Source organism: Aptenodytes patagonicus, chromosome 1 (genome assembly GCF_965638725.1).
Source record: "Aptenodytes patagonicus chromosome 1, bAptPat1.pri.cur, whole genome shotgun sequence".
Taxonomy (NCBI): domain Eukaryota; kingdom Metazoa; phylum Chordata; class Aves; order Sphenisciformes; family Spheniscidae; genus Aptenodytes; species Aptenodytes patagonicus.
In genome coordinates, this window is record NC_134949.1 from 90,428,192 (window position 1) to 90,440,785 (window position 12,594).

Below are 12,594 nucleotides of genomic sequence, written 5' to 3' on the forward strand. Positions count from 1 at the left end.
CAGGTTGCTGCAGCGCCACATTGGGAAGAACCACCTGAGGTGGCCTGAAATTCAGGGTTTGCTCTTGCAGTCGAGGAGATCCCCAAGCAGATTGCAGCTCTGAAGAGTGTCCTTTGAGCAGATCTCTTGATACCAAGTACTTCAAATCTCAACCAGTATTGCTGGGGACAAGGGTTTTTTTACCTCTTAAGACTTCAGTAGTCTTGATTTTGGGAGGGTGGGGAATGAACCACATTAACAGTAATCTTGATACTCTGCCCTTGTGACCAAGGCCAAAAAAATACCAACCCCAAAAAAGCGGGGAAGTAGGGGATTACCTTTTAAATGACGAGGCTTGTTGCAGTAAAGCAGATGTCACCTATTTATATGTGCTGAGTTAGAATGCTAATCATAGAATAGTCGGGCAAGTAAAATGAAGGGCTGCTACCAGAATTACACTTTCAATTTGTTTACAAAAAAAAAAGGGTTTTCTTTATTTTCCTGGCTTCCTTCCATTTATTTCTTACAGTTATCAAAGAAGAGGGTGAATTTTTCACGCAGCTTTAGTCTGCTTCCATTTATGCTCCTCTCTCTCCCTCTGAGCAGACATTAATCTCTCTCCATTTTTTCTTTTTGTTGTTGTTGTTTCTCTGTTTTCTCTTCAAATGTGTAAATCTGCATCTCAGCTTCTTGTGACTATTTTGGGAAAGGACTATACCTGCTGTGTATTGCTTAGCAAGTAATTGGCACCCTTTGCACTAATGTGCTTTATTTATTTTTGATTTGTTCATTTGTTTCATGGAGCAGTTGGATACATAAAAGCAAGCAATCTGTAAGAACCTAAAAGGTAACATAAGAGATGAGTAACAGTTAATGTGGATTTTTCAGGAGCAAATCATGCCAAGTCAACTTACTTTTCTTCTGGATGTTACAGGTACGGAAGAAGTAGTAGTAGATGTGTGTATCTCGACTCTGAAGTTTTCAAACTAATTTTCTCATGAGAAGCCTAGGAAAACAATGGACTACTGGAAATCCCCTGAAAGGCATACAAAATGGTTTGGTTATTTTGTTTGAGCGTCACAAGAGGTTCAAGATAAAATTAGGATGAGACATTTAATGGGTTTTTGCAGAGTCTTTAAGCAGTCTCACAGGATTCACTGTTTTTCACCAATTTGTTAGACAAACTTCATGTAGCATCGTGAAATGGATCTCCTTCTGGTGGTGACTCTGTGCTTGAAGGATGCGACAAGCTGGCAAAAGAGCATTAAGTAACCTTGGATGCAGTTCAGTTGGGACAAATGCAGAATATTAGGCTTTGATAAGAGTAATCAGGTGTGTAAGTGGAAAGTGGACGAGGATTGGACAGGCAGCAGCTCTGCAGAGGAGAGTTTGGTACACAAACTGATCATGAGTCAACCAGGTTGCAGCATTGCGCAAGCTGCAAACATTGTGCTGGGCTGTACAAATAAGTGTGTTGTAAGTTGGACACGAGAAGTCACCAGCACGCTGGGTAGAGCTGAGGTGAGCTTCCTCTGCAGGTTTTAATTTTGGGTACCGTACCTGAGAGAGGTAGTAGCAGTGAGGGCAAAGGTCCCCCAAAGAGAAATAACTTCTCCATCATGGTAACTTTCTTTGCAACAGCCTTCATGTGTTTGATGAGGGGAGAGTGGGGGGGAAAGAGGGAAGGGGGAAGCTGTGCCATTTTCCATGCCTTCTGGGAGTGGAACAAGGAGCGATTCACGTAAACTGTACTAAAGGTGATCTGAGCTACCTGTTAGAAAAATCTTTCTAAATGCATGCGTAGTGAAGGACTGGAGGAGACTCCCTGGGGAAGCTGTGGAAGGAAACCTTCTTAATATGCAGATGTGACGGGCATCTCATGAGTGCAGTTTCTGTAGAGTTGGGGAGTGATTGCTGTGGAACAGCAGATTCTTCTGTTTTTTCTTGCAGCCCTATTCCATTCTGTAACCTGAGCCGTCGTAATTGAAGGGCAATAAATGCCCAGTGTGTGCTTGCAAAATGCCTGAAATAGGACCAAAATTTGGTCCTATTACAAACAAAAGCAGACTTTGAACAAGGGAAGCACCGTTGGTGGTAACAGTGGTGCTAAGAGTAGGTAATAGTGGCTTTGTCTTTTGATTTGAAAGTGGCTGCTTTACTGTGAGTGCATGTGTGGTTGGCTGAGGACTGCTGAAACCCACAGCCGCTGCATCTGCACATTCATCGGTGCAGCATCCACCGCGATCTTGCATCCTGAGTGCACGTCCCTGTCTGCGTTCTGGTTTGTGTCAAGATGCGAGCTAAGTGCATGTCGTAGTCATCCTTCTCCCCCTTCTTCCCCCTGCCCCAGTGAGTACCTCCCTTCTTTGCAAGGAATTCCGGGCATGGAAGAAGGGAGGAGCAGGACTGTGCCGTACAGTGCAGCCTAGGTTTCACTTCAGGTGCACACAGCCAGCTTTGACGAAGGTTTTGCTTCCTAATGCATGCAAGCTGAAGCTTTACGTGTAGGTGGGTTTGTAACAAACTTCGTCAGTGCTTCTGGTTTTTGTTGCCAGATACATATCTATAAAGGACAGAGTGCTGGTCTGCAGGCTATGCTGACAGTTTGGTTTCTTCAGTTATAGGAAAATATGGGGAAATGCTTCATTTTGGTAATACAAACAACACTGTATTTAATACTGCTTATGTTAATCAGGTGTAGAAATAAGTACTTATCTTGGTCATACATCACATTTTATTGCTGAGCTATTTGCTCCAGGAAAGGGAATATTTTTGTTAGCAATAATCTAGATGAAAAATTGTCACCACTTAATATATTTCAGTAAAAAATACGCTCAGTGTTTTCTTTGCATTTCATCAGGGTTTTTTATTTTTCTCTATAATATTGAAATACACATGCTGATTTAAATCTTTGCTTTACCCTCTTCTGTTTCAGTCTTGTTGGTCATCTTGTTTACGCATGTATTTTGACTATTTGTGTATCTCTTGCTTCCCAGGAGACAAAGATGGCAGCAAAGTGACCACAGTAGTGGCAACTCCTGGACAAGGTCCAGACCGACCACAAGAAGTTAGCTACACAGACACCAAGGTTATTGGAAATGGATCTTTTGGTGTTGTGTATCAAGCCAAACTCTGCGATTCAGGAGAGCTTGTGGCCATTAAGAAAGTCCTGCAGGATAAAAGATTTAAGGTGAGCCTATGCATAAGTTCAGAACACTTTCATGAACGTTATCGCATTTTCCGTGTCTCTGATGGCAATGTTTTTGATTTTTTTTTTTTAATTTTTTCATTGGAGTACATAAATGCACATAAAAATTTCCAAGACTGAAGATTAAACAGATGGTTTATGATAAAGGGATATAGTTTAACTTGAAAATCACTGAGTCACTGTTATGATTATTTGGATTAGTGCAAAACAGGAAGCTAAAAATCCTGATTTGATGTTGTGGTGCTGTTTCCAGGTCGCAGACTAGATTTTTTTCAGACAATGAGCTGGGGAAACAAGGGAAAAGCTTGTCTTATGCTTACTTTTTTCTAGCATAGACTCTTCTCAAATCATTAGTAATTAAGCTGCTGGAAAGAACAGAAGCCTTTTTTGGCTTTGTTCTTTGTTGTTGCACCTACAAAGTGGAAGGCTGTATTTGAGTAATTCGGAAAGTCCCTAGGCCAAGCAAGAAGATAACAAATACTGAGCCCAGGGCAGGTTGGACTGAAGGCAAGTTACTTCCCTTTGTTATCTGATTTATAAACGTGATCTATTCCGGTGATTTTTAATAGACTAGTGATTCTTTATTCTAAACAAGTAGCCTTCCAAAAAGCTGTATTTTTATCTAGTGATATTTAAACCAAATAAAAGTTAAGGACCATCAGCAACCTCATCACTGCTATTAGTCCTCTGCTTGGTACATGGTGTGCTTGACTGCTTTCCCTTATAGTCACGTGGCCTGCAGCTAAACATGTGCAAGCAGTGAATGATAGCAAAGGTATTGGTTTTAGCATCTGAAATTAATGGTGTGGGTTTTAGCATCTGAAGGCCACAGCTTTCATGACTATAGAAGCATAAGGACAATATATAGAGAAGGTGCCACGGATAATCTTGTTGGCATGGTCTAGATATAAAAACTTCTGAGCTTAAAAATAGTTGAAGCATATTTAAGGAAAATCAGCAATTTGAAACTTCTTTTTTTACAATTTTATACTTACTGTTAGTTTTAGAGATACTTCTAAAGGCTATTGGATGATATATTTATTGTTTGCTTCTCAGTTTTCTTATTTTTTCAGTAAGACTTCGTGCACAACTAGCTTCACTGGTAATGTTTGTAATTTGTGTCCTGTTTTGGTAGCAAAACCATTCTTTTGAAGTGTTTTGAAGGAACTGATGTATGCCTTTTGAGTCTTGAAATTGATGCTGTCATCACCACAGGCATCAGCATATCACAGATGCGTTAGATGAAGAATGAAAGAGGAAAGATATGTTTAAATTAACGTAATCATGCAGCATTGTTTAACTTCTAGTTGAGAAAGGCGTGTAAAGTTCTTACCTTGTTCTTACATCTGAGTTACTTCTGGACTGTATTATGTGATGAAGGCAGTTAGTACTGGGGAAGCATGCAGTATGATGTAAGAGTGGATTATTTTAGAAGAATGGAAGAGGTAGAGGAATAACAGAAGCTCTAAACCTAGTCATGCTTAAAAGAGCTTTTTGATCTCTTCCTATTGCATAGTTTTAGGGGGAAGGCCAGGACATTTCCTTTACCGTGTCATGCTTGGTGGATGTCAGCTGGTGCTTTGGACCAAAATCTTTGATTTCTTTAGTCTCATGACTTTGAGGTTGTTTAGGGTGTCAGAATGAAAACGTGGCTGAGCATTTTAGTTCCTGCCCATCAGATACTAATAGTTTGTGATGTCTTAATGTTTTTTTATAAATCTGTATTGGGCATCTAGGATAAAATATAGGTCTTTGCTTTTCTTTCAGTAGTTGATTCAGTGGCATTTTGTTATCTGACTATGTATCTTTTTATTTTGGAGTGTTTCTTTAAGGGATTAGAAAAAACATGACATCTTTTGAATATTAGCCCTCTTCTTGTTTAAGGAAAAAACCCAAAAAGCTTAAATGCTAAGTAGGGTGTTTCCAGTTTGGACTCTGAACTAATTGCCCATGTATGATGACATAATCTGAGAACATCCAGTACCTGGAGGCTTTAATACCCCTAAACTAGGTGGAATTAATGGTAAGTGCATGTGTAGATTCACAGATAGATAGCATTAATTTAAAAATATTTTTTTAACTTCATAATTTGCATGGGTCACATCTGCAGTGGTACCCAAGTTATGCATTTTTTCATGTTCTTATCCCAAACTTGTATCCCAGCTGCACAACATCATCTACCTTTGGTCTCAGCTCCCTAGTTTTTTGTCATTCATCAGTTTAGTCCTCCCTTTCTTTTCACATTCTGATCTGGAAGTGTATGTTCTGTTGGCAGGAGGTGTAAATTCCTGCAGGCTGGATGAAAGCCTCTGCCTGGACAGATTTGGAAGCTAGAGACATGTATCTTATATCAAGAATAGCATACAATTACTTCAGGGTATGCTACTCTTTGGGAACGTCTGATCTAGGTTGTAAATGCTGGACTAGATACTTTTAAACAGGGAACTTCCAATGTCCGTTGGCCGAACAGTTTGATTGCAGCATAGGAGCGACCAGCTCTTCTGTTCAGAGAGCTGAGCTGTGGTGTGCAGCTCAGCTGGGCTGTAGCCACCCCCACACGGCTGCCCGAGTCCAGATCCAAGCCCTGGTGAGTGGAGTTCCTTAAGAAATCTGCCACTTCTTCCCTCTCATTAATGTACACCCCTGCCTCGGCAATGATGAGGAAAACCCTATCGTAGACAGACAAAGGTGGCAGTAGCTTCTTTGATTTAAATCAACTTTATCAACTTCTGGGGGAAGAGAAAGGGAGCACCTTAGAAACACCTGTCTGCACTAGTCCCAGTGGTGGAGAGGCAACAACAGGAAAGTAATGCATGGAAGTTGCTTCCTGAAGTGTAGATCATCGACGAAATTTTCAGCTGTATGCTTCAAGCTGGTGCCTGCTTATCTCTATATCTTGACGGATTTATCTTGCTACACGCAGTATAATTCCTTTGTTGTGATTTAGCTCTTTAAAAAAAAATAAATAAAATGCTTTTAGAAGAACCAGCAGGAAGTCTTGAAACTTAAAGGGCATGATTCAGAAACTTTAGGAAGTCCCAAGAGAGTGTAACTTCTAGGTTCCTTCTGCATTTTGTGAATGTGGAGGGAGTTTATTGTGAAGATGTGGAAAATGCACCACAGTTGCCAATTTTTAGATCTCTGTCAAGAAGTTGAGATACTTTTATTCAGGTTTAAAGCTAGCTTGAAAGCTGGAATTAACAGAGGGGGGTTGTCTTTTTTCTTTTTTCCTTTTCCATTACAATGACGAGTTGCTCAGCAGCCTCCACTGAAGTGGAAGCAGCATTGGTCTATGCCAGAACGAAGTGAGTGTAAAATCTTTGCTAAAGAGTTGAATATTACAGTTTCTGTGATGGTAAAGATCGTTTGCAATGGTCCTACTTCTTTCTACTCCCTTGTTGCAGTTTAGTGGTTCTTCAGCTTGGCAGTGCAGTTCCTGCATGGCTGTGTTTTAAACAGGGTCTCTGAAGTGCTTTGGGTTTTAAAATGAGTATGTCTAGAGTTCAGTGTAACCTAGAGCAATAGTATCAGTACACTAGGGATACAGACAAATGGCTGATGGGAATAAATTAAATAAAATATAGAGATTTATGCTTAATTTCGGTTTGCAGTTCTGCCTTCATTAAGCTAGATCTCCATATTAAGCATGAGGAACTTAAGTAATGTAATTTTGGACAATTACGTGATACTTAGGTGGGTAGTTCACAAATTACATGCTGTTTATTGTTCATCTGTGGGACCACTGAATTTGTCTCTAGTCAGTATGGATGGTCATATTTTCTTTGGGTTTTTTTCAGTTAAAAGTTTAACAAGAGTAAGAGAGATGTTTCTCTTCGAAAAATGGTGTAAGATAGGTATTCACCAGCTTTTGGGGCAAAAATCAATTCAAATGGCAAAATTTCCTAAAGACTATGTCCCAGCTTTCATAGATCTATACTGTGGTTCTGCTTCTATCCCACAGATGCGTAAGAATAGGTCCTCATGCAAAACATTGATATAGATAGGTGTAGTTGAATTATTTATAATATTTTCAATTATTTTCATCCACGTGTCTGTGCAGGCCCTTAACTGACACAGCCTAATTGTGATGCTTGAAAAGAAAATACTGGTGGCATAAATTTTCTTGCACTGCTTTTGTTGGCATGTTCATTGGAATATTCTTTAGATTAAGAGTCAGTCATGTTGCTGTCTAATTCTGCAAAAAGCAATAATAAGCAAGCAGGTATGTTAGTATAAGTAGGAAATTCTTAGTCTAGTTTTTGTTATTTCTGTCATTCCGTGGCCATTCTTAAGAAATCCTGTTGGAATGAATGCGTGAATTGCTAGAAATATTTCTCAGCTGACTGAGAATAAATACTTAAATTCTTCATATCTGAATTGCAGTACTTAATGTTTCTGCTTTAGCGCTAGGCTGTTGCCATCTAAATGACAAAAAGAGTTCTTAATAATCCTGCACCTTTTCAGACAACCTAGATTGGGCATCACATTTCTTGTTAATGGCTCACACAGACCTGAAGTGTGCAGCAAGAGAAAGCCAGATTCTGTAACGAGAACCATTCATGCCATCCAGTCTGTCAAATCATTCAGGGACTGCCTAGGTTTAGCACTCCAGCTGTGTGTGCCCATGGCTTAGTTGCCTGAATTATTCAGATAGGCAGATCTTCTGGAGTGTGAGAGGATGTCAAACTAGGGCTGTGATGGTCCATAAACATGAAGCTGTGCGTTGATAAAGCTTAGGCCACGGAATAGTAGGCAGTGCTCTTTCCTATTTTTAGCTATGGGAGGAATATATATTGTGACCATTTGTATGATCTTTTTTTTAAATATGTAAAATCTCAGTGTTAGTCTGAGCCTTAAAACTCAATAAAGCAGTAGGATGGAAAAATAAGTCTATGTTGAGGTTCTGGTTTCTCTCTCTCTCTGTTGGGTGTGTGTACTTTTGTGAGCTGTTTGAAATGCTTCTGAAAGAGCAACAGCTTTCTTTCAGTTCCTGCCTCAAATATATCAAGCTGCTAAGTATAAAAAGATCCTTTTACAAAGTAGCCCGTATCCGCTGTTTGTGTTAATTTAATTACAGCAACTTTGATTGTGAGCTACGGCAGCTCACATGAAAAATGCAAAACCACGAGGAAGAATTCCCATTGAAAAATTACTAGGTGTTTAGGTTCTTAAGTTCTGTTAACTTTTCAAGAGGCTTTCTGTTTAAAGCATTCAGCAATCTAAGTTGACCCAGTTTTTTTTTAATAGGTTGTGTGTCTCTGCATGTGGTTGAAGGTGTCATTCTGTAAACATGCATGTACAAAAAGTGTGAACCTGTTGACTAATGAGAGATCTATATTTTGTTCTCAGGATCTCAGTGGTTAACAGACCACTGTGACAGTCTGACTTCAAATCAGGTTTAATTAGTTCCACTCTTGGCTGACCCTTCCTGGCTTATTTCTTGGCTCTCGGTTATCCTTGGCCATTTAAGATACAGCAGATAGTAGCATTATATTGAAAAAAGACTGCATTTTCAGGGGGCTTCAGTCTACTAAGGTCACTGTTAGTGTAGCTGATCTGTTTTGAGGAGGGATGTACCTAGTAACCTGATGGAAATAAAAGTTAAAACAAGTCTTTCTTGCAGTCTATAAGCTTGGGCTATAGACAGTCATGTCTACAGACTGATAAACAAACAGGAGTTTGACACCCGGCCTCTTGATACGTGTTGGGGAACCCAGTTGGAGAGCTTTGAGGGAAAAGGTATCGCTGTCTCTTCAGTGTAGGTTTGGTTTCCCTTCGCTAGGTTCAGACAGGATGCAAGAAGCATCTTAGAATCATAGAATAGTTTGGGTTGTAAAGGATCTTTAAAGGTCATTTAGTCCAACCCCCCTGCCGTGGGCAGGGACATCTTCAACTAGATCAGGTTGCTCAGAGCTCCATCCAACCTGACCTTGAATGTTTCCAGGGATGGGGCATCCACCATCTCTCTGGGCAACCTGGTCCAGTGTTTCACCACCCTCAGCGTAAAAAATTTCTTCCTTCTATCTAGTCTAAATCTACCCCCCTTTAGTTTAAAGCCATTAATCTTGCCTTTTAATGTTTTAGCAAACCCATCTTCCAGGCTCCCATTCCCATGTATTTTAGCTTTGCCATGAGAATGTTAAATGTATAGTTGAAGAGAAGCCATTGTTACTGCTGAAACTTGAGACGCCACACAACTCTGACTTCCTTTGTCTGTATGTGCCTGAGCTGTAGACCCTTTCAAGCACACAGGGCTGAGTGAAGTACTTTATGCCTTTCTAGCAAGGAATTGGAAGTTATCACAGGTTTAGAATGAACACTGTCTTCATCTTAAATCAACATTTTAAGTCTTGAATACAATGTAGATGTTGGACCTGCTCTGGTGTATTCATGATCGTCTTTCTCTGTGACCTCTTGTCATCTGCGCAGGTTTCCCCTGAACTAAAGACTGCACTCTTTATTATTTTAATCTCTGTGTCTGAGCTAGCTGAGCGTTCTCATATCTCCAAGGATTGTTGAATATTCAAATGTTAATCTGTAAGGCCTTCTCTCAAAAGAATGTCTTTTTTATTTACCCTATCTCATCTCCAAGGACTTCCCAGTTGAGTTGGAAGCACCCATGGGATAAAAAGTCACAAAGGAAAGACATGGCAATGAGAAATAGTAACATTTAAGCACCTTTCTTATAAGTCTTTGAGGACTTGCACATCTTAGCTACTTTGAAGATCTGAGGAATAGTGAATTGCTGTTTGTAAGACCATTATGGAGGTGGCACTTTTAAAAGGATGCCTTAATTTTATTGTTAAATAGCTACAAAGTACACCTAGAACAACAGATCTGTCTTCTGACTACTTTAATGTGTTTGTATCACAAGTGGGGAAGGAAGGTTGAAAATATTTTCCAGTGACATTAGCAAATATTACAAACTTTTGTAAAACTAGCAGAAGGAAGATAATTGAGCTTGACTCAAAGCCTTTCCAAAACTATCACTCTAGTCCTACCTATCCCATCTGAGGGAATGCAGTCCCTCTTAAACACTGGGGCTATCGGGTACGATTTGCAGAATGGGAGATGCCTGGGCACATGTTCAGGATATTTTTCCATCTTCTAAAGAGCTGGAGGGCTGTGTGTCGGTTCCAGAGAGTTTCTTCAAGTCTGTGCTTTAACTCTTGTACAGAGGCCAAATTTGTAGTCTGGTCCAGCTTAGCTTAGCCAGATTATCAGAAATGTTTACCAAGATAATAGCATTTCTTATAGCAGTACTTGATCTGTCTGTCTCCTGAAAGCTAGCTTATCGGAGCCAATTCTGTCATTTGGCTGTAACTGCAGTTGCAGTGCCTGTCTGATCACAGCACACCAAAGAGGCTGGGTAGATATCTGAATTCTCACTCACAACCTTGTATTTCGTTCCATTTTCCAATTTTCGCAAACACTGAGTTTTGCTAGCAAACAAAAAATCTTTTTGTACCCTTGCTTTTGGCGGTCTTTGAAGCAAGCAGTGTACTGCTTGTTGTATCAGCTGAAACCTCCCTGGATGTACTTTTGTGGCCTAGAAGAGATCTAAGAGGGCTAAGAAGCATCTTCTTCACTTTGTATTATGTTAAAGTCCATATAATAAAATTATTTGTAGTTGTGTTATGACTATTTCTACAGGTGTTTTCTAATCTGACAAATTAATTAGATGCATAATAGGTGTTAATGCAAAACAGATCTTCAGTTTGGCACGTGAAGATGAATTGGAGTTTGTATTGAGGGCATTTACTTCAGTTTTCTTTTTTAGCTGGGGAGTTGGGTTGAAAATTGCCCAGGGAATGCAGCGTCATCCAGCTGCGATTGGCCTGCAGAAGAGGAGGAAGTGCTCTTCATCTGCAGCTGTGGCTGCATGTGCATGTAGAAATGTACTTCCACATGTTGCCATGTGGAAACCCACATGTTAGAAGGGAAATGTCTGCCATAAGAATGTGTTCTCTGAAAAGGGAGGAGTCAAAAGAGCCCTTGAGGGCTTTCCCCCCACCCCATGGATGCTAGCATGAGGCGTCTGTTGTAGATACATGCCACAGTTCAAGTACTGCATTTAGTTTGGATTTTGAGCTTTTCTATTTCCATGAGGTTTTTTTCTGTGGTACTCCCTAGACTAGGACCAAAGATAGGATTTTAAAACAAGATAGCTGTTTGTGGTCAACTTTCTCTCTTCTCATCCACTTCTAGTGCATAACTTGAGACTAAAATTAAACCTATCTGTCCTATGTGTATCTGCTGACCGACAAAAAGAAACTGAAGATATATTAAATTTATAAAAAGTCTTTTGCCCCACTGGTCCAGATAATTCATATAGCTGCTGTAATAATGATTTGGTTTATTTCCTGTTGTGTCTCATGTTTACTAAAGGAAGTGAGTTCATTTGTCTGATGTTCATGAAATACATACTTACATACATTCCGTGAAATACATATATATATATCTCTCTAAATTAAGCTGGAGACGGCTTTGAGACACAGAGGTTAAAAAAGAATAACATTGTAGGGATGCTCTTCTGAAATCATGACATTCAGAGTGAAGATTGCAGTTTAAAAGAATTCCAAACACATTAAGGTATGGAAATGTGTAGTTTAAAGCACATAAATAGCTGTAAGTCTGCTACGTACCAACAGCATACTATAGCTGTGTGAGTATAGTTGAAGATGCTGCAGAATTCCTGATCCTGGTGACATTAAGTTCCATTTTTGAAAGACACTTTCCTTTCCTTTGACTTTCCAATTTTGCTGCTTAAGTGCCTGAGAAGGACTGGCATAGAAAAACAATAATTCTGTATGCAGTAGGAATATAACCTCTTCATGGTTCACGTTTGTAAATTGAAGTTTTACTTTTGGGTCATGACTTCTGCTTAGAGGGAGCCTTGTTCATGGCACGTATTCATAGGTCTGTGTAACAGAGGTGAAAGCTGACTTGAACATTCTTGGTTTTTTGGGGTGCCGTGCTGGTGTTCAAAAGCAGTTGTGAAAAGTGGGGACATGGTGTTTTATGGAAAGATCTGTGATAGCCTTTCAGGAGCATTACCACAAAGACTATGTATCTTTGTTTGCCTAAGAATATATCCTCACACTGGATATGCATCTCTGAGATTGGAGGATTACAGGCTGGTGGAGCGGATTTTGGTTTTCTCATTCTCATTTAAAAAGAAAGTATTTAATGGCTGCCACTGGTACCCTGTTAGTGTGGCAACAGAGTAGCCTTTCTAAGTGTGCAACCTGTCGGAAGTGGAGAATCGAGGGCTGCTCTTTGTGTTGCGAATGCAGCCTGAACTTGGTCGTTTAAAAAGAGAAAAGTCGCAGTAAAATTCCTGAAGTCCTTCTGAAGCTCAGGGATTTAGTGATACACTGCTGCATGAGATCATAAATAAATTCGAA

General features: G+C 39.9%; 1 protein-coding gene across 2 annotated transcripts in view; it reads left to right on the forward strand.

Annotated features, from left to right (window-relative positions):
- Window positions 1-12,594, forward strand: part of GSK3B (glycogen synthase kinase 3 beta) — a 157,605-nt gene that overhangs the window by 59,873 nt on the left and 85,138 nt on the right. For both annotated transcript variants that reach the window (XM_076348543.1, XM_076348552.1), the window contains exon 2: window positions 2,976-3,169. In XM_076348543.1, coding sequence (XP_076204658.1) covers window positions 2,976-3,169 — 194 coding nt within the window. The remainder of the gene's footprint in view (window positions 1-2,975; window positions 3,170-12,594) is intronic.